The sequence below is a fragment of the Oreochromis niloticus genome, linkage group LG23, assembly GCF_001858045.2.
Source record: "Oreochromis niloticus isolate F11D_XX linkage group LG23, O_niloticus_UMD_NMBU, whole genome shotgun sequence".
In the NCBI taxonomy this organism is placed as follows: Eukaryota; Metazoa; Chordata; class Actinopteri; order Cichliformes; family Cichlidae; genus Oreochromis; species Oreochromis niloticus.
In genome coordinates, this window is record NC_031986.2 from 43,740,386 (window position 1) to 43,767,964 (window position 27,579).

A 27,579-nucleotide genomic window follows, 5' to 3' on the forward strand; every position below is an offset into this window, starting at 1 on the left:
TACTTTTTGTTATTAAAATAATTGTATTATTCAAAAATAAATGTTAAATAGATTTTATATAACAATATAGAATTACTTTTTATAATAAAACATGTTTTGTCAATTACCTAATTCCAATTTCGTTGTCTCCAATTTCGTTGTACCCTGTACAATGACAATAAAGGCTATTCTAATTTTATTTATTTGCCCAGCGTGTTTACAGAAATACTTGAAAGTTGACAAAACTATAAACACAGGTTGTTTATAAATATTAAAGGTGCTTATGATACTGCAATTGTCTTTATAATGTATTTACATCTAAATAAAAAGAGAATGATATCTTCTTATTACTTTAAATATCGTGACACTATAGTTAAATATTATAAACGAAATATATACTCTTGCATTCAGAAATGAGGACATCAGAGGGACATCAGGTTAAGTAGTCTGGAGACTAAATCAATCAGGCTGAGATTATTTTAGATATGTGTAGAGGAGGGATCGTGGATATACTGGAAAAAGAAGGTGATTATGGAACTGGCAAGTGGGAGGAGGGAAAGAGGACGATCCCAGAGAAGATTCGTGGATGTAGAAGGATGACATGCAGGAAGATGGTGTGACAGAGGATGCTAGGGATAGGATGAGATGGAGACCGATGATCTGCTGTGGTCATCCCTAAAAGGAGCAGCCAAAAGCATGAAACACTGATTTACAACAAAGGAGGTGACATGGATTCACAAAGTGACAACAGGAGCACAGGAGGCAACAACAAGGCAACTCCCAAAAAGGGAATGGTGTTGCAGGTGGAGGCCACAGACAATTACTCTCTCGTTATCCCTCCTGACTGACTTCTCTCTAGATTTTAGGTAGTCCAGCTCCTCCTGGAGGTTTGCTGCGTCTCCTGGGATCTGGTGCTTTGTACGAGGAGAAACAGGAGGGGCACGTTCACGTGTAGATGACAATATATTAAGAAGATGCTCTGGAAAACAAAAAATGCACCAACTGCAAAACTACACATTTTTAATATTTATTCTGTTTCAATTAAATGCATTACATGGCCAAAGCCTTCCAATAATGATTTTTCTTACAAGTTAGGAAGTACAAAATAAAATACAATTAGCCTGAAGCTTAAAAAGCTTTATGGATAAGCCTAGAAACATACAGTAAGTGGTTCTGGTTTTGGTGAAATGTGCAGAATTATTAAAAATGACAGTAACCTGTTTGAATACATGACAATGAAGCAATGAAACTAGTACAACAAGAGAGCTGGAGAGCAGACATGCAGCTGTGCTCTCCCGTATTTACAATAAACTTCATTGTGAGAGAGCAAGAGCTCTCAGTAGGAAGTACTGCATCAACCACAGACAGTACACTGGTTAGACATGAGAAGAGGAAACTAACTAGTAAGTACTAAAGTAAGAACAGGAAGAGCTGTCCAAAACGTTGTGCATTATTTCATAAGAAATGAGCTAAGGTAATGAGAGAGCAGAGGCCTCTCGCACTTCATCGTAGCCTTTCCCCAGCAGAAAACCTTCCGTCACGTTTAGTAAAGGAGCTTTCCTGTGCCGCTTGGCCAACCGCCATGTGGCTGTTAACAGGCCTGATAACACAGTGCAACGTGAGCGTGCATCCTCAGCACATCCGAGGTCTTTTGCAAGTTAAATCCCTGCAGATGTCGAGGTGCACGGCCAGAAAATACACCGCTCTAACGAAAAAGTAGAAACACTTAACAACTTTCACCGTGTTTGTGTAAGACTCTGAAATCCAGGGAGTCTCTCAGAGCAGAAAAAACTCCTGGATAAAGAAAAGAAAAATCGTACAAATGGTAACAAGTGAAGCACCGACTGGCACACGTAGAAATGGGACCAAATGTTCACGCGGTAACGTGACAATTGCACAGTTGTATGCTGTAGTTATCCATTCAGCATTCAAGCTGCTGAGGAGCCCTTGAGAGTTTCCCTAAAGGAGATCAATCAGGATTAACGATACAGTTAATGATCAGTTAAGGTAGGATCCACGTTTACATTCATCTATGACAACCTTGCTTTTTGTTAGTCTCAGCAAAAAACCGTACATTCTTTCATGTCGGGCCACAATTAATTTAAATTTTTAGACCGATGTAAAGATCCTAAAGTACTTGAGAGAAACTTAGTTTGCATGTTAGAAAAACAGATCGTGTGCTTTCTGTTCTGCATCCTACTGTAGTGTGCCCTAGTTTTTAATGCAAACCAAGCTGTAGTCATAAAATGTGATGGCTGTAGTTTCAATCCTTATTACCTCCCCCGACACACACACACACAAAAATCAATGCTTTAATGCTCACAAAACAGGTGCTACAGTGAGCAAGGCAGGACTGAAATTTCAAAGGAAAAGGTAGCTGTGGCAGATTTGTTCCATTTTAGTATAAATCTACACATTGTACACATTTCACATCTTACAGGAGCCGCAACTTCCAGTTAAACACGAAGAGATGTTGAAATATTCTGACCTACTCTAAATGAAAACAAACAAAAAAAATCATCTTCCCTGTACGACCGTGGGACAAAACACGCTCACTCTGTTATAAAGGGCCTACAGACTCAGAGAAACAGAACAAACTGGGAAACAGAATCTCCCCAGTTTACTGTGGTTGTTTCAGAAGTTTAACCGAGAGCCAAAAAAGAAAATTAGGGGAATTCTTGAGTTCTAGAAAATTAGCACGTCTATTAAAATCTCATCACAAAGAGAGCTGAAATTTAATGAAATGTATCGAGTTTGTTTAGTGGTTTCGAGTGCGCGCTACAATAAATTACAGTCTGGGGACTTAATGCGGCACGTGCTGCCTGGATTTTAAATGAAGGGAAAATGACGATGTTAACACTAGAACAAGTTTTCACTTATAGCTTGGTTCTAAAAAGGGGGAAAGAAAAAGAAAAAACGTTACGCTCCTCTATCAAAACCACGGAGACCAACAGGATGACAGTCAGGAAAGATGGGGGGTTGAACGAGTTAGAGATGAGATTTGGAGTCTCTTCATGGGGTCAGCAGGTGATGCTGAATCAGTCCTGTACAATCCCCACTTTGCTTTGGTGCTTTCTGGGCTGTGCCGGGCCAAGCTGTGCCGTGCCGTGCCAAGCCAGACCAGTAGAGGGGAACGGGGCCTCCTCAGGAGAATTCAGACTTGCTGAGAGCGATGGCCAGCTCCAGGTCTTCTTGCTCCTGCTGGGTGAGCCTGGCGAGTCGCTCCTTTTCCTCTCGCTCGCTCTCGCGCTTTGCCCACTCTATCATGTCTTCCTCGGTTGGATACTGCTCCATGAAAACAGAGGAAACAAAGAAACATACGCACACAATGGATGCAGTTTTGAAACTTTGAAAACCCACCGGCAGCAGACCTTTTTCCTTCACAGTGGACACTTTGACTGATTTGTAATTACCATTTATGTGCCAGTAACCAAAGAAAGTGAGTCAGGACGCACAATTGTAGGGTGCAAAAAAAAAAGTATCATGTATTGGAGTCTAAATTTGTAGTTCTGTGTTTGTCAAGTCAAAATGCCCATTCTGAGAAAGGTGCATTACAATGAGGTCTAAATGAAATCCAGACTTCTGCAGACCTCCCAAACAAATTAGAAAAAAAGAACAGGAAGGGCGATTGAAATCGATTTCCCTTGATCCAAATGACCAAACGAAAACAGTCCTCCCTCCAACATATATACCCTTGCAAAGTTCCTGCAGCCACATGATCAGGACAAAAGCAGGGACTGCGATGCTACAAAAGCCTGAAGACAAACAGGCACAGCTGTAGGACCACAATCACATGCACTTAAAGCTCACAAAAAGAGTAGGAAGGAAATACAGTCCACTGGTTAAATTGGTTAATCATTGCAGACTGTGTAAATGTTCATTATTCTTAATGAATGACAGACAGAAGCAACAGAGGTCATCCCACGTGCATCCAGCCATGCAAAGGAGAGTTTCCTAGCAACTGTTTTAGAGCCGATGATAACAGGTCACGTATGCAGAACATGCACGAGAAGACGTGTACAGAATGTGATGGATCTGACAGAGAACATGCACTTATCAGTTTGCAGACAACATCCCGCCAATTCTCTCAAATATGAATGAAATCAAACATAAATAAGATACATGGAAAGAGAAATGGTGCTTTTTATTCCACAGCTTTAAGAAAAAAAACTTTGTAGTCTTCTTATTTGTTTTTCATGTTAAGATACTTTAAAGGATCATTACAGAGTTTTACATGTTTTAGTTCATTTACCTGACAGCACACCACACTGTAGGTTCTCAGAAATGTGATTTCCTGGTTTCTTTGTATCCGTTTGTTTCAAAAGGTTCCAAAAATACACACAGATCAAACTGTGGCCAAATGAAACTTCCTAGATACAAATCTGTAATGATTAATAATGCACCTAACTTTATTACTGTTGTGCCTATGTGGTAATTTAGCAGTGCTGAATTACAGTCTCTGATAGTATAATGCAGAAGTTACAGAGCTGACAAGCAGCAGAGGGGTTTTTATGGGCTGGGAAATCATCCTAAATGCAACACATGCTTTGGGAAGTTATCAGCTGTTGGCTGAAGCACGGTCCGAACCTCTGATAAATGAACTGAAAATGTAAAACTGTCAATCCTTTAAACTCAGGGATTTACAGATGGTGATGTCATGGACGCACATAGAAGCCGGAGATGGTGGCCTTGATTCAACACTTTATTAAACTTCTTCACAGAGGTGTAAAGAAACACAGAGAGAATACAGACAATCTGCTTCTCCACAACACACTGCTGACCACATGAGTGCTCGGACACAAACTGATGAATGAATGAATGGATGGATGAACAGAGGAAAGCCTGTATAAATAAACAGCAGCAGAGTAAAGGGGAAAGGAAATTTTGATGATTTGAGAAACAGTGGAGGCACTGGTGTAAGTCAACGAGAGTCAAAGACACAGTTAGTGCATGCAGGTCGGCGACTGACAGGTACATGCGAGGGTGCTCAGGTGACAGGAGAGGATCAACAGTGTTTTGCTGTGATGCAACTTCACAGTTCATTTCCATGCCGCATTAAAAAGGGTTGAACTAATAGAACTAATTTGACTACATCAACCGAAGATTAACCCACACAATCATCTTTCCTCTTGGTTTCTTTTATTTATATTATGTTAGATATATTAATTTTGGAAGCACATTAATGAATGAGAGGAAGAAGAAACCCCTCCACCATTCTTTGGGTTTAAGTTTTCAGAGCAGCCTGCACTTATTTAATGTGGTATTTCTAGGCGAGGTTAGGTGTTTATCCCAAATCAGTGATGTCATAAAACAGCAACTTACTGAAAAGAGTTTGGAGGTATAAAGAGTATGAATGCAGTACTCTGCAGCTCATGAGTCAAGGTCAACTGATGCCACTATGCCCCATGGGTAGGGAAAATTTCCCTGAGACAAATTTAGTGTTAAAAGAAGCATAAAAACTCTGATAATTACATCAGTAATTACTGGATTAGACTCTAAATTTGCACAGGAAGTAATGTCAATGTGACAAAGTTGGGATGGCTAACAAAAAGCCAAATACAAGCAGCCTGTCATCTCTCCATTCACTGCCAAACATTCTGGACTTATGTAGAATATATAATGTATCTATAATTTCTATGCATTTCCTCACAAAGTAAGAGCGCATTTTCAGTCATAGAGTTAAATGAGGTGAAATCTCATTATGAATCCATAATAGAGCGGGGGAAAAGAAATGTTTACAGGGTTAGACAGCATTGTATTATTAACAATAGTCTAAAATATACACAAGCAGCAGAAATGCAAAAGAAAGCAAAAAAAAAACCAAAACAAAAATACAAGATTTACAAGATTTTATTGTTTTAACTGGGAGAAGCGTATGAATCATGTAACATTACGAGCCCGTGCTACCGTGTGAAGCTTTTAATAAGCTGGTTAGTTCACTTTAAGGCTCGTCACTGGCAGTGGATGGAGTGATTTCAAAAGCTGGCCTGATTTGCTCGGAGGGTGTATCCTTATTGAGTAACTACATGTTGGTTTACAAGGAGGAAAAAAAAAAACAGAGTGAGAGAGAAGAGGGCGTGACTATTGACATTCAGGTGGAGGTGAGGGAGATGGGGAGAGGGAGTTGCTCACTTTGTCAAAGCTGGCAAATCCGTCAGCTTCCCGTGCGTTGCGGCGAGGAGGGGAAGAGGGGGCGAAGGGGTCGGCTAAAGGATCCTTTGCAGGCAGGGAGGAGGAGGAGGAAGAGGAGGAGAAGTCTCCTGAAGTCTGTGGCATGAAGTTTCCTCGTCGATGGAAGGAGTCGGAGGACTCCGTTCTATTGATAGATGATTTCTTACCTGACAGGGCACAGACAGGCAGACTCAGCAAAGGCAGGTTTTATTTCATGAACGCTGTTGGCACATCCCCAGACGTGTGATAGCTGCAACCGCACAGAGTTACATGCACTTTTTGTTTTCTGGATAACAGGATTAACTGACCTGGAGGTGGAGGAGGTGGTCTGGTAGGCGTACCCGTTTTTGGCGGCAGGGCTGGGGGCACATCAGAGCTGGCAGGTTGGCTCTCTTCCTGGAAGAGGTTCCTGCTGTCAACTCCAAACTGGTCAGCACCATTTGACTGGAATGAAAAGGTCCAACCAAATCAAATATATCTATTACATAAGCAGGAAGGCGCATGGATTTACTTAAGGACAGCACAGAGGCTGTGTCATCACTCGCACGCTCTGTTGCACATCAGTAAAACCTCGATATATGAAGGTACAGGTACTGTGGTGTGAATAGCAAGTGTGAAATTAGTGTTTCCACGCCAAGTTCACAAGAGCTCTCTGCACAGTAGCTCGGCAAACACCCGGAGAAGGCTACAGGATTTACTACTATGAAGAGACAGAGGCATTTTTGTGCATATAGATTCCTTTCTATGCTTACACGGGGCTTTTTATAGTTGCAAATATAAACCAAAACTAACATAAGACTGGATAATTATTTATTATATATACGATGCACGAAACGATGTGATAGAGGATTCATTAAAAATCTGGAAATTACCTTTGCCAAAGCGCTGAAATCTGCAAAGCCTCCTCCAAATGACTCATTACCAAACACAGCAGCAAACGGATCTGAAACATCAATGAAAAACGACCGAGTGCATGAAATCAGCAGCACTTCAATGCTTCATCCAGCATCTTATTAACAGAAAAGCACATTTTACTTTATTTATTTTTCATTATTTTCTTATTTGCTGCTATGAGTTCTGTCCCCAGTGGGTGGTGCCATGCCACAAGTTGTACCTGCATCTGAGGAAGCACTCACTGTAGTACCACCGGGAGCAAAAGGGTCATTGGATGCTGCAGTGTCCTTCTAAACACAGAACAAACACATCAGATGTTTTTATAATCCAGCCTGAGTGGACAAACATCCTCACCTATAACGTGATTTACTACAACTGGAGCATGTACATCAAACAAAAATAAAAACATAACAGTTCCTCTTTTGGCCACCACTATTTTAACTCTTTCTGAGCTAATAAGGGAAGAATACTAACACATCGTTTTAATTACCATACTTTGTGTATTTACTTCTGAAGTTATTTTAATGTAAATATATAAATGTATTGTATAACCACAGGGCTAAGATCCAAACTTTGGAATCATTGCTATAAATTAGCTTCTGCTTCCTCTTAACAATTTACATGTCAGTGATTTTAACACATTTCTAAGCATTTAAACTATTATACAGAATATTTTATATAAAGTATATATGATAAAGTGGATGATAAGCGTTTTGTGCCACTGTTTCTGAATAAATTCAGGCCTATACGCTTGGTGCTTCCAAAATTACTGCAAACCTTTAGAATGGTAATAAAACATTTGGGACAGGTAATTATATTCCTTACAATACTGTCACAAAAATCAGGTTTAATTAGCGGGTCCACTCACCACAGCCAGATCAGAGCTCGGCGGGGAGCTGCTAAAAGGATCCTTGTCTCCATCTTGAGAACCAAACGGGTCTGCCTCCTTTGTGCTGCTCATTTTGCCTCCAAACGGGTCTGAATCAGCTGTGTTGTTCCCTTTGGAGCTGAACGGATCGTTGGATCCTGCCGCTGGATTGGTGGATTTGGAGGCGAAAGGATCCGGACCCGCTGGTACGGCTGCTGTATCGTTCACCTTGGCTGCAAAGAGGTCTGGCTCCGGCACGCCAGAAGTGGTACCAAAGGGGTCAGCTGAAGCAGAGAAAGGGTCCTCTGAGGAAAACGGGGTGCTGGAAGTTTGTGTGAAGAAAGTGTCTGCAGCAAAGGGGTCTGAGCCTTTGAATGGATCGCCTCCAAAAGGATCTGATTTAACATAAACAGCAGCAGAAACATAATGAATACATAACCCACTCAAATCAGATCACACTCGTTAGATGGGCCATATAAATAAAACAAAGCTGTACTTGTGTGAGATTTATTGCTCATTAAATACTTCAAGCAGTACCTCCAACATCTGCTTTTCCAAAAGGATCTTCTTTAAAAGGATCGTCTACAAAGGAAAAACACACCATCAGTCTGCTAGTGTTCATCAAGCATGAAAAACACTGTTTTTTCCATCTTAATTTTTCACGATGAGGTCTTACGATCGGTAAAGGGGTCTGAATGGAAGAAATCCATCTCAGGCAGGGAGGGAGGGCTGCCCTGTGGTGGCAAGGAGCGAGGGCCAGGCTGAGGTGGAGAGGGGGAGGTGGTTGTTTCTGTTGGCTCTGTAGGCTCCTGTTTGCTCTCTGGCTCTGGTGATGCAACCTGTGGCAGAGAGGCACGGTGCTCTGAGCATTACAGTGAATCATCATCATGGTTATGGAGGGCGAGTGGTTTTAACACCCATCTGATGATCTAACACAACTATCAGCCTAAATTTTTCTTTGCTGTCTGTCTATGCACGTGTCTGGCACGCTGCGTGTCCCACATCTCATATCTGTTTCTGGTAAAAACAGCTTTTCACAGACAACATTTCAAAGAAATGTGGGTAAAACAAACATCCCAACTGTCACACTTGACGACAACGAAAAGAAATATTAATGATAAAAATCAAAAAGAAGAACAGAAGAATACAAGGAGTCACAAAGATGCTGTTTATTGATTTTCATGGGTATACAGCATGAGCAGCAGAGCAGCTACCTGAACGCTACTCCAACAGAGGTCGATTATCTTGTTAATAATTTTACCTTCTCACTACGTACGACTCTGGATACTGTAGCTCCTGTGAAAACTAAGGCCTCAAATCCAAAGTCCCTGACTCCGTGGTATAATTCTCAAACACGTAGCCTAAAGCAGATAACTCGTAAGCTGGAGAGGAAATGGCGTGTCACAAATTTAGAGGATCATCATTTAGCCTGGAGAAATAGTTTGCTGCTTTATAAGAAAGCCCTCCGCAAAGCCAGAACATCTTACTATTCGTCACTGATTGAAGAAAATAAGAACAACCCCAGGTTTCTCTTCAGCACTGTAGCCAGGCTGACAAACAGTCAGAGCTCTACTGAGCCAACAATCCCTTTAACGTTAACTAGTAATGACTTCATGAACTTCTTCACAAATAAAATTTTTATCATTAGAGAAAAAATTACCAATAATCATCCCACAGATGTAATATTATCTACAGCTACTTTTAGTACCATCAATGTTAAGTTAGACTCTTTTTCTCCAATTGATCTTTCTGAGTTAACTTCAATAATTACTTCCTCCAAACCATCAACGTGTCTTTTAGACCCCATTCCTACAAAACTGCTCAAAGAAGTCCTGCCATTAATTAATGCTTCAATCTTAAATATGATCAACCTATCTCTAATAATCGGCTATGTACCACAGGCCTTCAAGCTGGCTGTAGTTAAACCTTTACTTAAAAAGCATCTCTAGACCCAGCTGTCTTAGCTAATTATAGGCCAATCTCCAACCTTCCTTTCATATCAAAAATCCTTGAAAGAGTAGTTGTCAAACAGCTAACAGATCATCTGCAGAGGAATGGCTTATTTGAAGAGTTTCAGTCAGGTTTCAGAGCTCATCACAGCACAGAAACAGCTTTAGTGAAGGTTACAAATGATCTTCTTATGGCCTCTGACAGTGGACTCATCTCTGTGCTTGTCCTGCTAGACCTCAGTGCTGCGTTCGATACTGTTGATCATAATATCCTATTAGAGCGATTAGAACATGCTGTAGGTATTACAGGTACTGCACTGCAGTGGTTTGTATCATATCTATCTAATAGACTCCAATTTGTGCATGTAAATGGAGAGTCCTCTTCAGACACTAAGGTCAATTATGGTGTTCCACAGGGTTCAGTGCTAGGACCAATTCTGTTTACATTATACATGCTTCCCTTAGGCAGCATCATTAGAAGACATAGCATAAATTTTCACTGCTATGCAGATGACACGCAGCTCTATCTATCCATGAAGCCAGGTAACACACACCAATTAGTTAAACTGCAGGAATGTCTTAAAGACATAAAGACCTGGATGGCCGCTAACTTTCTGCTTCTTAATTCAGATAAAACTGAGGTTATTGTACTCGGCCCTGAAAATCTTAGAAATATGGTATCTAAGCAGATTCTTACTCTGGATGGCATTACCTTGGCCTCCAGTAATGCTGTGAGGAACCTTGGAGTCATTTTTGACCAGGACATGTCCTTCAATGCACATATTAAACAAATATGTAAGACTGCTTTCTTCCATTTGCGCAACATCTCTAAAATTAGAAATATCCTGTCTCAGAGTGATGCTGAAAAACTAGTTCATGCATTTATTACTTCCAGGCTGGACTACTGTAATTCATTATTATCAGGATGTCCTAAAAACTCGCTGAAAAGCCTTCAGCTAATCCAAAATGCTGCAGCAAGAGTCCTGACAGGGACTAGAAAGAGAGAGCAGATTTCTCCTGTTTTGGCTTCCCTTCATTGGCTTCCTGTTAAATCCAGAATTGAATTCAAAATCCTGCTCCTCACATACAAGGTCTTAAATAATCAGGCCCCATCTTATCTTAATGACCTTGTAGTACCATATCACCCTATTAGAGCACTTCGCTCTTGCACTGCAGGCCTACTTGTTGTTCCTAGAGTATTTAAAAGTAGAATGGGAGGCAGAGCCTTCAGTTTTCAGGCCCCTCTTCTGTGGAACCAACTTCCAGTTTGGATTCAGGAGACAGACACTATCTCTACTTTCAAGATTAGGCTTCAAACTTTCCTTTTTGCTAAAGCATATAGTTAGGGCTGGACCAGGTGACCCTGAATCCTCCCTTAGTTATGCTGCAATAGACGTAGGCTGCCGGGGCTTCCCATGATGCATTGAGTTTTTCCTTTCCAGTCACCTTTCTCACTCACTATGTGTTAACAGACCTCTCTGCATCGAATCATATCTGTTATTAATCTCTGTCTCTCTTCCACAGCATGTCTTTCATCCTGTTTTCCTTCTTTCACCCCAACCGGTCGCAGCAGATGGCCCCGCCCCTCCCTGAGCCTGGTTCTGCCGGAGGTTTCTTCCTGTTAAAAGGGAGTTTTTCCTTCCCACTGTCGCCAAAGTGCTTGCTCATAGGGGGTCATATGATTGTTGGGTTTTTCTCTGTATTTATTATTGTGCTATCTACTGTACAATATAAAGCGCCTTGAGGCGACTTTTGTTGTGATTTGGCGCTATATAAATAAAATTGAATTGAATTGAATTGAATATACTTGAATAACTCTGTGACTTTACCTTTGGTGGAGTCTCCTTGGGTGACTCCTTTGCATCCTCTGTAGCCTCAGAGGAGACGTCAGGCGCGGGGCTGCTGTGTTCCTGGTTAGAGAACAGAAGCACAATAATTAAAAGGACAGCATCTGATGTTTTTTTTGATGAAAGTTTTGAGTTATAGCGACGGAGTAGCTCATCTGGTTTATGACCATCACAATTTATTGTAATGTGTAGGTTACATGTTTTTGTTGTCACCGGACCAGGTTTCCTTTGAGACTCACTTTGATTTTTTTTTTAGATTATCTGTGATGTTTTCCATGCCACAGTTGTAACATGCATTAGGCTTTAGAGCAGTTTCTTTCCACATTTAAAACTACTGTAAGAGCGCTTCTTATTATTATTCATGTATTTTTTACCCTAACATTGCTCTCCCGGGGCTTGGCCAGGCTCGACAGACTGTACATATCAGTGTAGAGATCATCCAAGGCATCACGTTTCTGCTTTTCATCTTCCCCAGCTTTTGGACTCTCTTCTTCCTTCTCGTCTTCCTCTTCTTTCTCATTCACGCCACCTCTCTCCTCTGAATCTGAATGTTCTTCCACTCTCAGTTCTTTAAGGTCCTCCTGGAAGAGGTCCCTCTGGAAGAGGTCCCCATGGTGGAGCTCTGCAGCGGGGCCTGCTGATCCATTGACCATGACAGGAGAGCTGTCCTCGAGGGCTCTCTTCCAGCTGAGCTGAGCAGTCACTGATCGCTCCTCCACCTGAAGGTCGTTCAGTTTCTGTTGGACCTACGCGCCAGAAGAATATTTTTTTAAAAATGACACGATGAAAGAGCAGAGATAACAGTTAAACACAGATACTATAAATTCTGTAAGCAGTGTACGCAGAAAGTACAGCATTAGGAACACACTGGTGGAGCCACAGCAGTGGTGCTCCATCTGTCCACACAGAAATTCTGGAAGTGCTCAGTATAATCACTGTAGCTATTATTCATGCGTTTGGGTATATAACAGTTGTGCAGCCTGCTGATTACAATCGAAAAATAACTTTTCCATCAGCTGCATAGGTGACAGAAAATGAAAAAATGTTTTCTCTGCAGACATGCTGTACGAGGGAAGAGCTTTTAACCTGTGCAACTTGTGTGAAAGAGTCACGCACAGACTCCTGAAGAGGAGTGAGCTGCTCCTGGGCAGCCTGGACCTTCTCCTGAAGTTTCCGGCTTTCCTCCTGCAGAGCCAAAAGCTCCTCTCGGGCCTGGACCAGCTCCTCCTCATACTGACATATCCTTTGTTCCTGCTCCTCGTGCTCTGACTGCAGAGATGAGATCTGAAAGGAAAGTAACCAGAATTCTAGGTAATTACACAGCTCCTCAAAAGGTTACCAAAAAAAAAAAAAAAAGGAGGAGGAAACTTACAAGTTGGGTCTCCTGGTTGGTCTGCTGTCGAATGTGAGTGAGCTGCTCCTCCAGGGAGGCCTTCTGTTGGTCCAGCTCATCTAAAGCATCTTGGACTTTCTGACGCTGAGCCTGAAGTTGCTGCAATACTTCGTTTTCCTTTGCCACCTCATCTTGAAGGTCCTGCGGACATAAAGAGAGAGGAGAGAGGTTCAATAACGATGTATTTCTTCTGTGGACAGAGAGGGAGTGAGCAACAACCTTTAAAGTTAATGATTTTTGGGAAGATAATAGTAATAAAAATAAGATAAGAAACTTTATTAATCAGGGAAATGTACAGAGTGTTACAGAGTAACCACATTTCTAGTCTAAATACTAACTTTTGATATAAATTCTGAAAAAGCTCAATGGGTTGTTATATGTCAGCTTGCCGGCAGGAGAAAGGGAAAGGCTGACGTCACAGTGTGGAATTATTTTAGTTTACAGGCTGCAGATCGTTTTGCAGCTCAGTGAGTCAGTGAGATCGTTAACATCCTTTCAGCAGCAGTCAGGCAGCGGCTGTAGCTGAAAGGACAATGGCAGCTTTTAATCTCTATACTAATATCAGAAACCACACAAAGTGCTTTAACAACGACATGTTAAGGCAGAATAGATTATGAAAATAAAAGCTTGTGTTTTGCATGTATTTTTCTTTATTAAAATTCCCCATGTTAGAAAATTTGTATTTCCTTGATTCTTAGAAAATCCCTTCCTGTTTTGAGGCTGGCTTTCCAGGGTTTGATTTCAAAGGTTGTACGACTGCCACAAAACCCATTCTTAACCTCTGGGGAATGCTTGGGTATGTGCAGTATACCACGTCCAGGAATAAACTCAGACAATATAAATAGCCAGAAGCACTCGCGCATAAGTACAATCGAGTGCAGCTACAAAATTCAGCTACATCAGCTCAAACCTCCCTCGATGCCACCCTCGCACTCAGACATCAGAATAAATTCCAAAAGAAGTCTGCAGCCTCGCCCGTTTAAGCCAAACAGCTCCCAAAATAGAGCCCAGACGAGGCAGACATGCCTGCTTAAAGACATCAGCCTCTTCCTCTCCGAGTATCATTAACTGCATTTCTGAACAAGCGTCTCAGCCTGCAAATCAAATGTGTTATTGATCTTCTCCTCCAGAACATTCAGCACCATAAAAGTGAGCTTACCAACCTGCATTTGTTTTGCTTGTTTGTTTGTTTTTAAAGGGAAAACAGGCAGAAATGCACATGTGTTTAATGCATATTAACTGTGCTCCAACAAGAGTTTTTGTAAACCATTTTCTTAGAATACAGGTAAAAACCTCACAGACAAAGAGACCTTACCTGCACTTCGTTGCTGCGCTGTCGGATGGCCTCTTCCTTCTCCTTGATCTCCTCCTCCACAGAGCTCTTCTCCCTGGGGTTCCAGCAAAGGAGACAGGCGTATTTAGCCACCAAAGAGAGCCCCAGCCCACCAAGCCCAAGCCAGCTCTCTAGTGAGCATGCTTTACCCGGCCCCTGAACCACCACCAGCTCCTCTCCCTCAGCCACCATGATGTTCTCCTCAACTCCCAACTTTACAGAAGAGAAAGCAGCATCAAGTCCTGCAGCGACAGCAGGTGTGTGTGAGCGCTGCGCTGTGGGCGCCTGCGAGGATAAGTGTCAGAGAAAGTGAGCATGTACTCGCTCAGTCAAACGCGTGGGAGATAAAGAGCGAGAAGCAGATGGCTGCTTCAGGGATGGAGGGAGAAAGAGAGGAGGAGGAGGGACGAGTGATGAGCCGCCAACCTCCAACATCTATCATTTGAGCCGTCCGTATGCTCATCCTCTCTACTTCACTTTTCATGCATGCGGCAAGAGAGAAAGAAGAGACGGGTGGGGTAGAAAGGAAGTGTCATAACTTGTGCACAAAAGATACTTCAACTACCTTTAAAGGAATCCTGTGCTTGTGTTGAGTGCTGTGGTAAGGTGTTACATAAACCATTAGACACAAAAAATTGTGTTATTGAATATAAATGATTACTCTAAGGGATTTTATGCTAGTATTTTCAGCTCCAAGGAAAACTGAGAATAATTACCAGAAACAGAAAATAAAGAGGAAGCACATAAAGAGGCAAAGAAAAGATCCTGATTGGTGTTTTTACTTAAACATGTTTTTCAGTAATGTATTTCTGCTCACTTGTTCTCTTACATTTGTTTTTGGTTCATTATTATTCACACAACCTTTTAGTTTTGTTGTGTGAAGACACAAAAGAAATGATGCCTCAGTTTAACAGTTTAACTTATTAAAAACACACATAAAAGGATTTATCCACCATTATCCTTTTAACACAGGCTTAAAATAACAGCTAAACTTTCAAATGAACCACCATTTTTAACTATTCTATCGCTCGCCGCACAACAAACACACAACTCCCCCGATAATCTACGAGCTGCAAATGCAAAGGGAACTTCTCCTGCGTACCATTCCCAATTTCTACTCACCCATCAGCATCATCGTCATCATCACTGCCAACCTCCTTATCCTGAACAGAAGGCTGCTGCCCCATTCTGAAGCAGCCGCAAAGACGCTTCATCTTTCCAAGCTCTTATTAAATAAAATCTGTCCGCAGGTGATTTCTAACTCAGTTTCCATCCTTCTTAATTCAAACAGCTGTCATCTAGTGTGTCTAAGTGTGTGTGAGATTCTATGTGTGTTTATTGGAAGGCAGAGGTAGGAGAAAAGGCCACTTTCTCACTTCTCCCTCTCAGTTTTCACGAAAAGGGAAGCTACGCTCTGTAAAGTATGAAAATGAAAGCCATTACTATGACAACTGCTCAAACCAAGACTCCATGTGCAAAGCATGCATGCAAATGTGCAGCTGCTGCAGCTTTTACTTAAAGGTACATCTGGCATTTAAGATCATGTGAAGTAAAAAGGCAAAAGAAGGTAAAAACATAAAGTTTGGAATCAGGTCGTGTCTCAGGATCTCTACTAAGTCAAGGTTATGACTGTGACTTTCAGAAAAATGAATCATCTTGTTTTTGAACCATTCTTTTTGCTTTGATCACAAAGGCAAGCCTCAGGTTACGCACTGCTGCCCTCACATGGCCCTGTCTTGTTATAATTTTAAATCTATTGTTTTCTGAAAAGCTGCAAGGCCTGCAGACCCTGAGGTATCAAAGCAGTCCCAAGCCACGTTCCCGCCAACATGCTTCACAGTGCGAAGGTTTCGGTAGTTTTTTAAATGACCATTTTTCCAATTTTGCCAAAAAAGTTCAACAACTGTTGCCACGTCTACATAGAAATCTGTCCTCTAAGTGTTGTGGAGCATCTCAGTGATCTCTAGGTTCTTTTTATGTCTTTCCATTCACACCATTTTAACTTGGTGGATTTCTTACTGTGGAGACATGAACAAAGATTTTAACAGGTGACTGGTGCAGATGTTATGTTGTTCCCCTGGGTTTTCTTATTTTTAACCTCCATCATGACTAAAGGTTTTGCTCTCGGTACACTCGCCTCACCACGCCCACTCGAAGGTTGACTGACAACACTCCCATCACATTTTTCTCCACACTGCTTATTGTGAAGTGATTCCCTACAAGGTCTTTGGAAATCATTTTGTAGCTTTTCTAGGCATCATGGGTCTCTTTGAAGCTTCTTTTAAGATCCAATAAAAGTTGTTATAATGAGATGTGTTCACATCAACCAAACTTTATAAAGATGTGCAAACTCTTTCAGTAACCAGACTCTATCGCAGGGGTGGGGAACTCCAGGCCTCGAGGGCTGGTGTCCTGCAGGGTTTAGATCTCGCCCTGAATCAAATGATGAGTTCATTACCAGGCCTCTGGAGAACTACAACACATGTTGAGGACATCATTTAACCATTTGAATCAGCTGTGTTGGATCAAGGACACATCTAACACCTGCAGGACACCGACCCCTGAGGTCTGGAGTTCCCCCAACCCTGCTCTATGGTTTTATTTACTGGCAGAGTTCCAGTTCTTTCTGCTTCATTGGAACATCAGAATTAAAGTGGCTTTAGGAGTTAGTAGCGCTGAGGTTACCTCTGCACTCTGTTGAAGACTCTGCAGTCACTCAAAGTACTATTATTTGTGTGTCATTATTTGTTGTGTTTGATTATGATTACTACTTAGATGACATTCAGGCAATGCAGATTAATCCCAAACAGTTTACACCCTCTCCGGGGGCGGATCTAGAGAGATTATTTTAGGGTGGTATGGGAATCAAATAGAGTGGCATAATCAAAGCCATCTCTTTACACATGCAGGTGTTACATTCTGTTATATGTATTTTATATAGTTAAAATACATCAAATGGAGTAAGTACACACGTTTCATATAGACATAGTCTGTAACTTTCTTACTGACTTCAGTTCAGACCCTTTCCACCTCTCATCTTTTTAACCATCTGCTGCTGCAGTAACACAAGTGTTTATTATTTTTACTGGAGCTTTGGCTGTGCTCAAAGAAGTGAGAGTGTTTCCCTCCTGCATACCTGAACCAGCAGAGGCTCACAAACACACAGCTCGAACCCTTCATCTTTAGGCCAACAATATAAAGCACCAATGAAATCATCTCCACCGCCATCACTCCGTTAATAACATGTATGGTGTTTGTCTTTTTCTTTTTTTTTTTAATAAATGTGAGGAGAAATGATTACCTTTGTAGTTCAACAATCTCGTTACTCAGTGAGTCCAGCTCCTTGATGGCAGAGAAGTCGGCTGCTAGGTTAGCTGCGTTGTTCTGGTGAACACATGGAGGACAGAGGAAACTCAATATCACCAGTAAAGAGCAGAAACACCCACATTACTGATATGCAGATGAAAGTACTGGAGACCAGTGACTCATTACAACATAAACAAATAGCAGAACTACACTAACAGCTTTGCAGAGGTTACACATCGAGTCATCTACTGTTAGAGGCTCAACAGGCAGGGTTTGTTTGAGGAACAGTGGTTTTAAAAGCAGCCTAGCTGATACCACTTGGTTCTCTAGCTTAAAAGACGATGGAGGCAAACTATACTACTGATAATTTAAAAAATCTAAAACATCTTCAAAGCCTTGATAAAAATACATAACTACAGAAACAGATACAATGATAAGAGTGCATCTCAAAAACTAAAAACAGTAACCTTTTGTTCTCGTCAGCTTCCCTCAAAAGCACAAGGGCAAATGGAAACTAAATATCAAATTCAAAAATTTAGGATAAAACTATGTCAGATAACAAAAGAGGCAACCTGTTGAGAGTTATGAGATGCACTGGACTCTTTCTGATGAATCGCACTCACTCAGGATTGTGTCAGTGCACGTGAAATGGATGAAATGCAAAAAATGCAAAAAGACAAGGCAAAGAAACAAACTGAAGCAGAGAGAGGGAATAAGAAACACACACAGCTGCAAGCTTAACACAAAAAATATACAACACACACACACACACACACACACACACACACAAACACACCAAGAGAAAAAGACGTCACTGAAAGCCACAATTAAGACAAGAAACATAATTTATATGTAACAGTGCTGATGCAATGGAAAATTATAATAAGTAACTGCTGTAAACGGATGGGGAAAACCGCAACCAGAGTCTGTTTTAAGCTATAAAAAAGAGCTACTCCAACTGCTTCAATTCACTATCAGTCAGTCTCATTATTAAGGATCTTTCACCGTCCATGAGATCAATTTTTGTGCGTTTTTAATTCTTGAATTGCAAGCAATTGCTGGATTCAGATCAAACAAACCCAATACTGATATATTGGCTGACACCCCCCCACCCCATAAACAGACTCCCCATAACATTTCATATATATAGTTTTATATGAGTCCTTGCCAAAGTAATATTGCATTCACTTTAAATATAAACTTGTTTTATCATCACAGAAAGCTGTAGATAGCTCGTTTATGCTCAGATCAGCTAGTTGTTGTGGTGCTGCCAAAAGGGAAATTACAGAGTGCCCTCTGGTGGACAAGCTATGCAACATCAACAGTCATAACACAGTTGAAGGGTGTTTCTCTCATCTTTACCTTACTTACTAAAATGTAATTTATTGGCCGTTTTATCTAGAAACCGCTATATGAGGAAAATGGCTAGTATCAGGCTGTTATCATCATAATAACTGATGCCTGAAAGCATCTATGGTATACATTTGTAAATCCTAAGTGACTTCCTTCTCGAGTTACTGCATTCACAAGATTTTCAGGAAACGTGACCTCTGGCCTTCATTTTTAATAGTACACTTATAGCATCAATAAGAAAATCCTACATCGTCTCGTTCTCAAGTTATTGTGTTCTTTAACTAGGTGTTCATGCCGCTTACCCGTCTGGCCCGTGTGGTGATGAACCTTTTACTGCTGAGGGGTAAAAAGGATTTAAACATCACTAATAATTATTCACAACTTGAGTGTTGAGAGCGACTCACCTGTTTGATGTTTTGTCTGTCAGACGGAGGAATCATCTCTGGGGACAGATTTTGTGGAGGGTCTAAGCCTTTGGTCAGTTTCAGATTAATTAGATAAAGCGCCAAGGCGAACTGCTCTCGCGTCAGTTTCCCTATGTCTCCAATGTCACAGAGCTCCCTGAGGGGAAAGAAAAAAAACAAAAGCACACAGGTTACATAAGACAGTAACGATTTATACTTCAGGCAGTGCCTATTTTTGATGGCCAGGCTAATCATTATGTGAGGGAAACCAATACACACAGAAGCTAATCAGCCACATGAAGATAAAAATCCATAATAAGATCATCTGCTGGTCGTGTGCATGAACACATACTGCAGTGCTGCATGTTGCGACATTCAATTATAGCTGAAACTATGAATATGTTTTTATATTTCACTTACTGTCATCATCAGATTTATAATAAAGTGTAAAAATGAATGTTTCACAGATGTTTTATGGAGATTGTATCTATTCTAGCCATCTATGTTATTGTTAAAATGCTTAAGTACCTTATTGTCCAACACTATTATTTCTCTCTAGTGTAAAATAACTATTTAATCTACTTTGCATTTATGACGTCTTTCTGCAAATCATCCTCTGCAGCACTTCTTCCTCTTTTTTCCTTCATTTGTGTGAATAGAAGGGCAAAGAGCATGGGATGCCTTCTGTTGCACAAACTGCAAAGCTCTCTGATTCTTTGAGTAGAAGCTGGAGTCAAACAGGGAGATTTGTGACGGTACTTACCAAATCCGTGCGAGTGTAGCGGAGGGCAGCCCGGTCTTGAGGAATATATCTCTGACTTCAGGGCCGGACACCAAGCCATCCATGTCGCCATCCGTCTTGTTGAACAGCTCGTCGAACTTCGCCTTCTCTGCTGGCGATACTACCCACTGTACAGAGAAAGAAACCAAACTTAACCACACTCTTCGCCACCGCAGGAACATTCAGAACAACTTACAGCAACGAGAGATTCACAAACCTTCGCACTTCCTCTAGTCTTTTTCTTTTGAAAAACACACTGAACTAGCCAGTTTGAAATCATTGTAACTGTTGATGTACCAGTGTAGTAATAAAATAATACTTCTCAGGCACTGCACTCACAGGAGAGGTGGAGCCTGTACTCACAGGGGCAGCTGCTGGTGCTGGGACAGGGGCAGGAGCTGGGGTGGGTTTAGGAGGGTGGGGCATAGTCTTAGAGCCAGCGTGGGAGGAGCGACTGTCTTTGACAGAGGGGGGCGAGGGTAACAGGGGCATCACGGGAGGCACCGAAGGTTTTTTCCTCTTGGAGGGTGGCACCAGGGGAGGCGGTAGGGACATGGGAACAGGCTCCCCCTCTAGAGCTCTGTACACCAGATACATAGCCTGGGAAAGGGCAACAAAGTAATGAGAAATGATTACCCAGCATCCTGCAGTTCAGTCTTCACACTTCCTCCTCATGTCTTGGATCTTTTCGATTCAGAACTATAGAAATAATTTAAGATCCTATGACTCAGTACATAGTTGAACAACCTAAAGTGAAACCAGTTGTGGACAAATACTAAAACCTACATGGTTTCTTTCTTATTTGTAATATTAACTCGAGTCTTACCACAGAAAACTCATCTCTGTCCAACATGCCGTCTCTGTCTATGTCACTGAGCTCCCACACCTTCAACACAAAGAGATATTATTGATGAGCATCAGTCATCACAAAACTGCAAGATGCAAAATAACAAGTGCCACACCGCTGACTCGCTACCGACTCTCACTTCTACTCAACTCGTTGACTTTTTAAAAATAGTTTCTTTTGATGCGTTAAATCTTCCATATTAAGCTCCTATGTTACTGTATGGTGTGGTTTCTATTCATTTTTTTACTAAAGCAATCACTTTGTCAGTAAATGAAACTAACATCAAAGAGTCCTGTTTGAGAATCATACCCTGCCCAGGATGTCCACCGGCAATTTGGAGTTAAGCAGGACGGGCTTGACCTTCTCTCCCGACAGCATCCCTCCTACTGGGCCAAGACTGTCAAAGATGGAGTCGAACTTCAGCTTCTCCTCAGGCTGGAAGAAAAATAAAACAGCTGTACAATGAAAATCACTCTAATGGAGACATAGACTGTTGCGCAGTCAGACTCTTGCTTGCTTAGGTTGGTCAGATAAGGTCAGTCTTATACACCTGTCCAAGTCAACAAACATTCAAAGCCACCACGTCTGTACAGTGGAACGTTCTGCAAACACAGCTTTGCTTTGATGAAAAACATCCAGTAATTCTCTGTCTTTAATTTCCTTTTAAACTTCAGTGGCTTTTTCTTCCCAATTTTCATTGCTTGTAAATCTAATTTTGCAAGCTGCATATTGGCTTCATTAAAGCATGTTGTCAACCTTGTATGTAAAAAGAGCTCTTTTCTCAGCTGCTCCCTTTAGGGGTCGCCACAGTGGCCCGACATCTCAGCCTATCCCTAACATCCTCCTGTGTCACACCAACCGCTCTGCACATTCTCCTCTTTGTAGTCTGCCTCATTTCCTATGCCTGGCAGCTCCATATTTAACATCCTTTGTCCAATATTTCCACTATCCCTCCTCTCCACCTGTCTGTATCGTCTCAGCTTTGCTTCTCTTAACCACTCTTAAAGCCTGAACCATGGAATAATTCCCTCCAAAATTCAGATGTTTCTTTTTTAAACTTCAGTGTCTATAAAACCTTCTGAGATTGTTTTAAACTAAATATCAATGTGAGGTTTTTTATTTGTGTCATTTTTGCTACATCCAACATTTTGGTGCAATTTATTGGCCAGTTTTTGTTTTTAAACAAAACCATTTTAGGGGGTTAGGTTTAAAAACCCCATCACACTGTTGATGAAAAGGGTTTTACAAACTCATGTATCAAACTTGGTGTTACAAAGTTACTTTGTCTCCGAACCGTCCGTTTGATATACTCATTTCGAATTCTGTCGCTCCAAATGAAAATCTGAGCATCTCCAAACACTATAAACAGACTCAAGACGCTAACCAGCATCTCAGCAGCAGAGAAATTTTGGCTTTCAGCTGCACATAGAGAAAAAAAGAAGATCATTTTGGTACTTCTGATTCATGTTTATTAACAAGTAGCACTGGTATTGCAGAGCTATACATACTGCTATGCTAACTTTATTTACTTGACATTTTAAATGATCACAACGACAAAAATGATGCTTCTCTTAAGGTAACAAAAAATGAGATAAAACAAGGACAACAGGAAAACAATCACAACTATATTTAGACAAAAAGATAGGACGTTGGAGCGTGCCTCACCTTGACAACCCAGGGAAGGTCAGCAGCCCCTCCTCCTGCTAACAGCGGGCTGCTGGTGTCATGCTGGAGATGAGCACAAATATTTTTCTATTATAAGTGTTTGCATTAAAAATAAATTAAAGAATATTTTTAAAGCCAAGACCAAAAACTAACAGTTGAAGCTGTTTGTAGTGAAACAAACACCTGTGAATATACCACAGATCTACTGTATTTGACTTCAAATGACCAGCAGTGACTTCAATAGCAGGCACAGTGTGGATTTATAGCACACAGGAGCAGACTTACAAATTTCGGGGGAGGAACAGCCACATTAAGACTCTTGAGCGCCACCTCCAGGCCATTCTGAGCACAAGCTACCAGCCGCAGGGCTATGAAGAATTGCTGAGGGCAGAAGTAGAGTGGCGTAAGCCTGGTGATGATGAACACACATTTCTGAAGGAGTTCACTTTGGAGCTACTTGACAGTGTACTGGTACCTGCTTGTTGAGTGCTCCCTTTCGTTCAGAGTCTGCCAAATCCCAGATCTAAGGAGACATTTACAGATAAAACATCAGTTAGCATCAATGAGAACATTAAAGCTAACAGAGAGCTGTGTCTCCACTCACCTTCCCAAGGACCAGGTCAGCCAGACCTGACCTCTTTAGGAACAGAGCTGCATCAGCTGCTGCCACTCGCCCGCTGCCAGTTGGATCAACCTACACACACACACACGCACACACACGCACACACACGCACACATTAAAGCTTATATCATCTTAGAAACTATCAGTATAACAAGCTAAAATGCTAACAAAGACAAAACTCTTAGCTTCGAAAAAAGATGGGGAACAACTGAAAACCATGAAAATCAGCCCTGGATCCTCTGAGTCATTTAAATCAATACTGGTAATAAACCAAAGCCATTTTCTCAGCAGTCTATTGGCTTAGTAGTCTTTCATGAGGCTCAAAGGGAGTGCTGCTGACATGTTGGGCAAAGGGAAACATTATTAATTCATAGAGATACTTCCTTTATTGGACACAGGCTCTGAAACTGATAGAGAGAAGTGAGATCACTGCTCGCTGCAAGACAGCAGTGTAAATGCAGGTTTAGTTTGTGTGCTGAAATTACAAAAACCCCATTCTCTCACTTGAAGATTTTATTTTATTTGCTTATGTCCATCTCCATCCAGAGCCATTTAAAGCTAAGCCCATGAAAATGAGAGTCAAACTATGCAGAACACAAGTTATATGCACATACATTGTAACCTATGGGAAAGATACGATGGCATACCTGACGATAGTATTTGTCATAGATGGGGTTTCCACTGGAGAGCTGTTTACGGAGAAAGAGAAGAATAAAAACAGTTGAGAGATTTTTAAAACACAGTCATTTTTACCTAAATTCAAAAATGTTCCTTATAACAATCTAACACTAATCGTTCAAATGATTTTTCAAAGTTAGCTCTGAAACAACCAACAAGAGTTTGACGGCTACAGAAAGTTTGTCATCCACTGAGACAGTTAAAGAGCTGCTTGTTTGAGCTCCAAGTATAGCCACTGGCTAAATATGTTAAAAACAGCTAAGAAAAATGACTTAAATGACTCATTTAGTAGAACGTTTTACCATTAAAGAAGCCACAGTGTGACTGCAAAACCAAAAAGTTTATAATGGCTGTGTTACAGGTAGGATAACAAATAAAGACAAAAACAATATAGCATCTATGACAATGAGTAGCAATCAGGTGCAGCAGTTTTCATCATTCATAAGTCAGCTGCTTATAATTACAATAAATCCAACTTTTACTCCTAACAAATGCCTAAAAATAGCAATTTCTTAAACTTTCCTACTACCTGCCATGTAAGCACATCAAATATTGTGTAATTTTGCTTAGAAAAATCCGTATTTATGCAGCATTGTTAATTAATTACCACAATCTATCCTACTAAAATGAGGCAGCTATTGTGTCTTTTTGAGTTGAAATAAAACATGTCTGAAAATGCTGATGTACCTGAGCATCTGATCAAAAACAAGCCACAACCTAAATATATTCAATTAATACAAAGAGAAACTGTTTAAATGTCACTGAGGCTGCGAAAATATTTGCCATTTTCGCTTTTCCAAACAACTGAATCCTTTTTCGATTAATCAGCTGACTGTTTCATTGAAAAGCTACTCTGCATTTCCACGTAAACATCGACACAAATACTCTGGAGAATGGATGGATGACTCAGAATACACCAGAAGGTTTATGCTGAGTTGCATGCAGAGAGAGTGATAACTTTTGTGATAACTTCAGGATGCAGGCTACATTTCCTGGGGCCCCCTGGTCAGCTTTAGGCATTTACAAGGCGTCACTCCAAAGGCAACAGTTAGTCTGGCCTTCTGTCATGTCCTCCCTAAACGCCCCTCTTTCCTCTGTTAAGAAAAATGTCTACTGTTGGACTAAAGAGGAAATAAAGCAGTGCTTCCTTATTTGTGTAGCTGAAACTGACAGCTGGTTGTTTGGTTTCAAATTGGCAGGTGCAAGGAAGGGAGGAAAGGGATGGACAGTAATTGTTTCAAGTGTGAATCAACCAGGGAGTGGCTAGTCAAAGGAGGTTAAGGCTTTCAGAGACATGTGAGATTACTCTCTATTGTAAAACAGACTTAGATCTGACACCAAAAACAACTCGCACACATAAAAAGCAAAGTTATCAGTCAGCTTTTTCACCCACCAGTTTACAGTGAAATAACTGTTGACACACACATATCTTTCTCTAGTCAATGCAACTTTTTTCTTTTCCCCTATGACACACAATACTGTGCCTGGGACTGTTGGCGTCTGTAACACTGTGGTCTTTGTACTGGTGACTTTAATTGAGCACTGAAAAAACACCCCTCACTCATCCCCCAGCTAGCCCATACAAAACTGCAGCAGATAGCCAGAAACATCAGGGCGCAGGAGCTGGCGGGACAGGCTAGACTGTTCTAGAGATTATAACCACCCATGGTAATAAAGCACACTGATGTCACTATCAACACCAAACATGAGGCGAGTTTGGAGATTATCGGGCATCTGACAGGAACACTTACAACAAGCACTGGTGCCTGACAGGCCAATGAACTCCCACAGCTCACAGATAAACACAGGTTTCAAGTCATTTGAGAGACAAGGATCTCAAAGCTGCTGCTGGCAGGCAACTCCTGTCTGTTGCTGGAAGTAACGGCAGCTCAGGTAACAAGTCCACGACCTAAAGCTGCTAATTTAACCTGCCCGTCGCCTCCTAAACAACACAGACACATTCTGACGCTACATTATTTAGAACTTAATTTAGCTAGCAGCAACTGTGCAGCCTTTTACGACAGTAGAGGTGGCTAGTGGCTTGTTCAATTCACTTCCTCTTGCTAGTTGCAACATAACAGCTAACGATATGAGGAGTTTTCTCTATTAACTATTTGTTAACAGCAGCAGCTAACAGGCTAACTGTTAACGCTGTCCACTTTTGAAAGGTGACAGGGGGGAAAGACACCAAGCCAGTCACCGAAGCATGTTTACTTCTAATAATAGCAATAACCAGGCTGCCTATTCAGTCTAACCATGTAACAAAGCTACATACACGGCAAGAAAATCCAACACATAGGCTACAAGCTTTACTGTATATGGCTTGAGTGCTTTATCAGAGGAAAACAATGTTAGCAGAGGCTGAAGTAGCAGAAATGTGACAGTAGAGCCACACATGGGCAGCCCAACACCCAAATAGCCTGCAGCAAACCGGGCAGCACTAAATACGATTAGAAAACACCCGAAAGGAAACGAAGACGAGCAGCGCTAGCTTACACGGTTTATCTCAACTTTGATAAAGCGACTCTAAAACAGCCCAACACTGGTCACAAACTAGCTGTTAGCTAGCAGGCTAGCTAGCTAGCTACGCCCTTACGCAGTCCCCAAAGAGATTAGGAAGAAACTTTTCCCAGTCACAGCAGGGCTAAACTTCCAAAAGAGGAACCAGAATCAAAGAAAGCCCGCGATTCTTTCAGCCAGGTTTAACCGACGCTGCCGAAACATCTCCGAGCGTAACAGGCAGAGGGCAGAAAGCGTTTGCTGTCGTTATATTTGAGTTGTAAGACAGTGTTACCTGAGTAAGAGACAGACTGGAAGCCATAGTGTTTCTGTTTCCCACCGCTTTCAAGCTGCGCCGACGACAGGCAGCGGTAGAGGCCGCTGAAAACCCTGAAGCCAGACCTCAGGGACCGACCTCCCCTCAGAGCTTCACCGTCCCTGCATCCCTGCGAGGAGGTACACAAATAACAAAAGCCAAGGCTTGCAGAGATAAATGACAAATAAAGACTTGACACACCCACTCTATGAATTTCTTTACTTTTAGTTGCGTCATTTTGCTATCGGCAATTTATTTTTCTATGGGTCGTTTTAAAATATATTTTAAATGTCTAATATATTAGGCATTTAAAAATATATAAATAAGTAGAATATCCACTACGACCAAACACATTTTTATTTAAGTTCGAACATTAGTGAAACACATCAAATTTTGTAAGTCTGACTTTACGTTTTATGATCAATTTTGTTTCAAAGTAGAATAAAATTGACAAAAAATGAACTGTTAAAATCTGTTATTTTGTCAATCTATTGAGCTTCTCATTTTCATATTAGTTTTTATTATTTTGCTTAGTTTTGCATTCTTGTTTTAAGGAGGCAGGTGATTTAATGACAATTTAAAGAAAATTTTAAAAAGCCTCATCAGACAGTTTTTGTTCACCTAGTCTTAGTTTTTAGTCTAATTTTATTTAACTGTGATAATCTTTGTGAGTA

General features: G+C 41.2%; 1 protein-coding gene across 3 annotated transcripts; it reads right to left on the minus strand.

Moving 5' to 3' along the window:
- Positions 1-990: 990 nt before the first annotated feature.
- eps15 (epidermal growth factor receptor pathway substrate 15) lies at positions 991-27,052 on the minus strand. Of its 3 annotated transcripts, none has more exons than XM_005479135.4 (25): positions 26,885-27,052; positions 24,060-24,101; positions 23,395-23,484; positions 23,266-23,313; positions 23,076-23,171; positions 22,791-22,853; positions 21,435-21,560; positions 21,105-21,164; positions 20,642-20,878; positions 20,261-20,406; positions 19,498-19,654; positions 17,736-17,818; positions 14,417-14,489; positions 13,081-13,242; positions 12,795-12,992; positions 12,083-12,454; positions 11,691-11,771; positions 8,589-8,751; positions 8,450-8,494; positions 7,913-8,307; positions 7,265-7,334; positions 7,023-7,093; positions 6,459-6,594; positions 6,112-6,317; positions 991-3,264 (listed from the first exon to the last, which is right to left on the minus strand). In XM_005479135.4, the coding sequence occupies exons 1-25, from the start codon at positions 26,909-26,911 to the stop codon at positions 3,124-3,126; spliced, it is 3,288 nt and encodes a 1,095-aa protein (XP_005479192.1). In that variant the 5' UTR covers positions 26,912-27,052; the 3' UTR covers positions 991-3,123. The 3 variants fall into 3 exon arrangements, with proteins under 3 accessions (XP_005479192.1, XP_013122985.1, XP_013122979.1); XM_013267531.3 differs by having other exon boundaries at positions 12,825-12,992; positions 20,618-20,878; XM_013267525.3 differs by having other exon boundaries at positions 20,618-20,878.
- Positions 27,053-27,579: the final 527 nt, after the last annotated feature.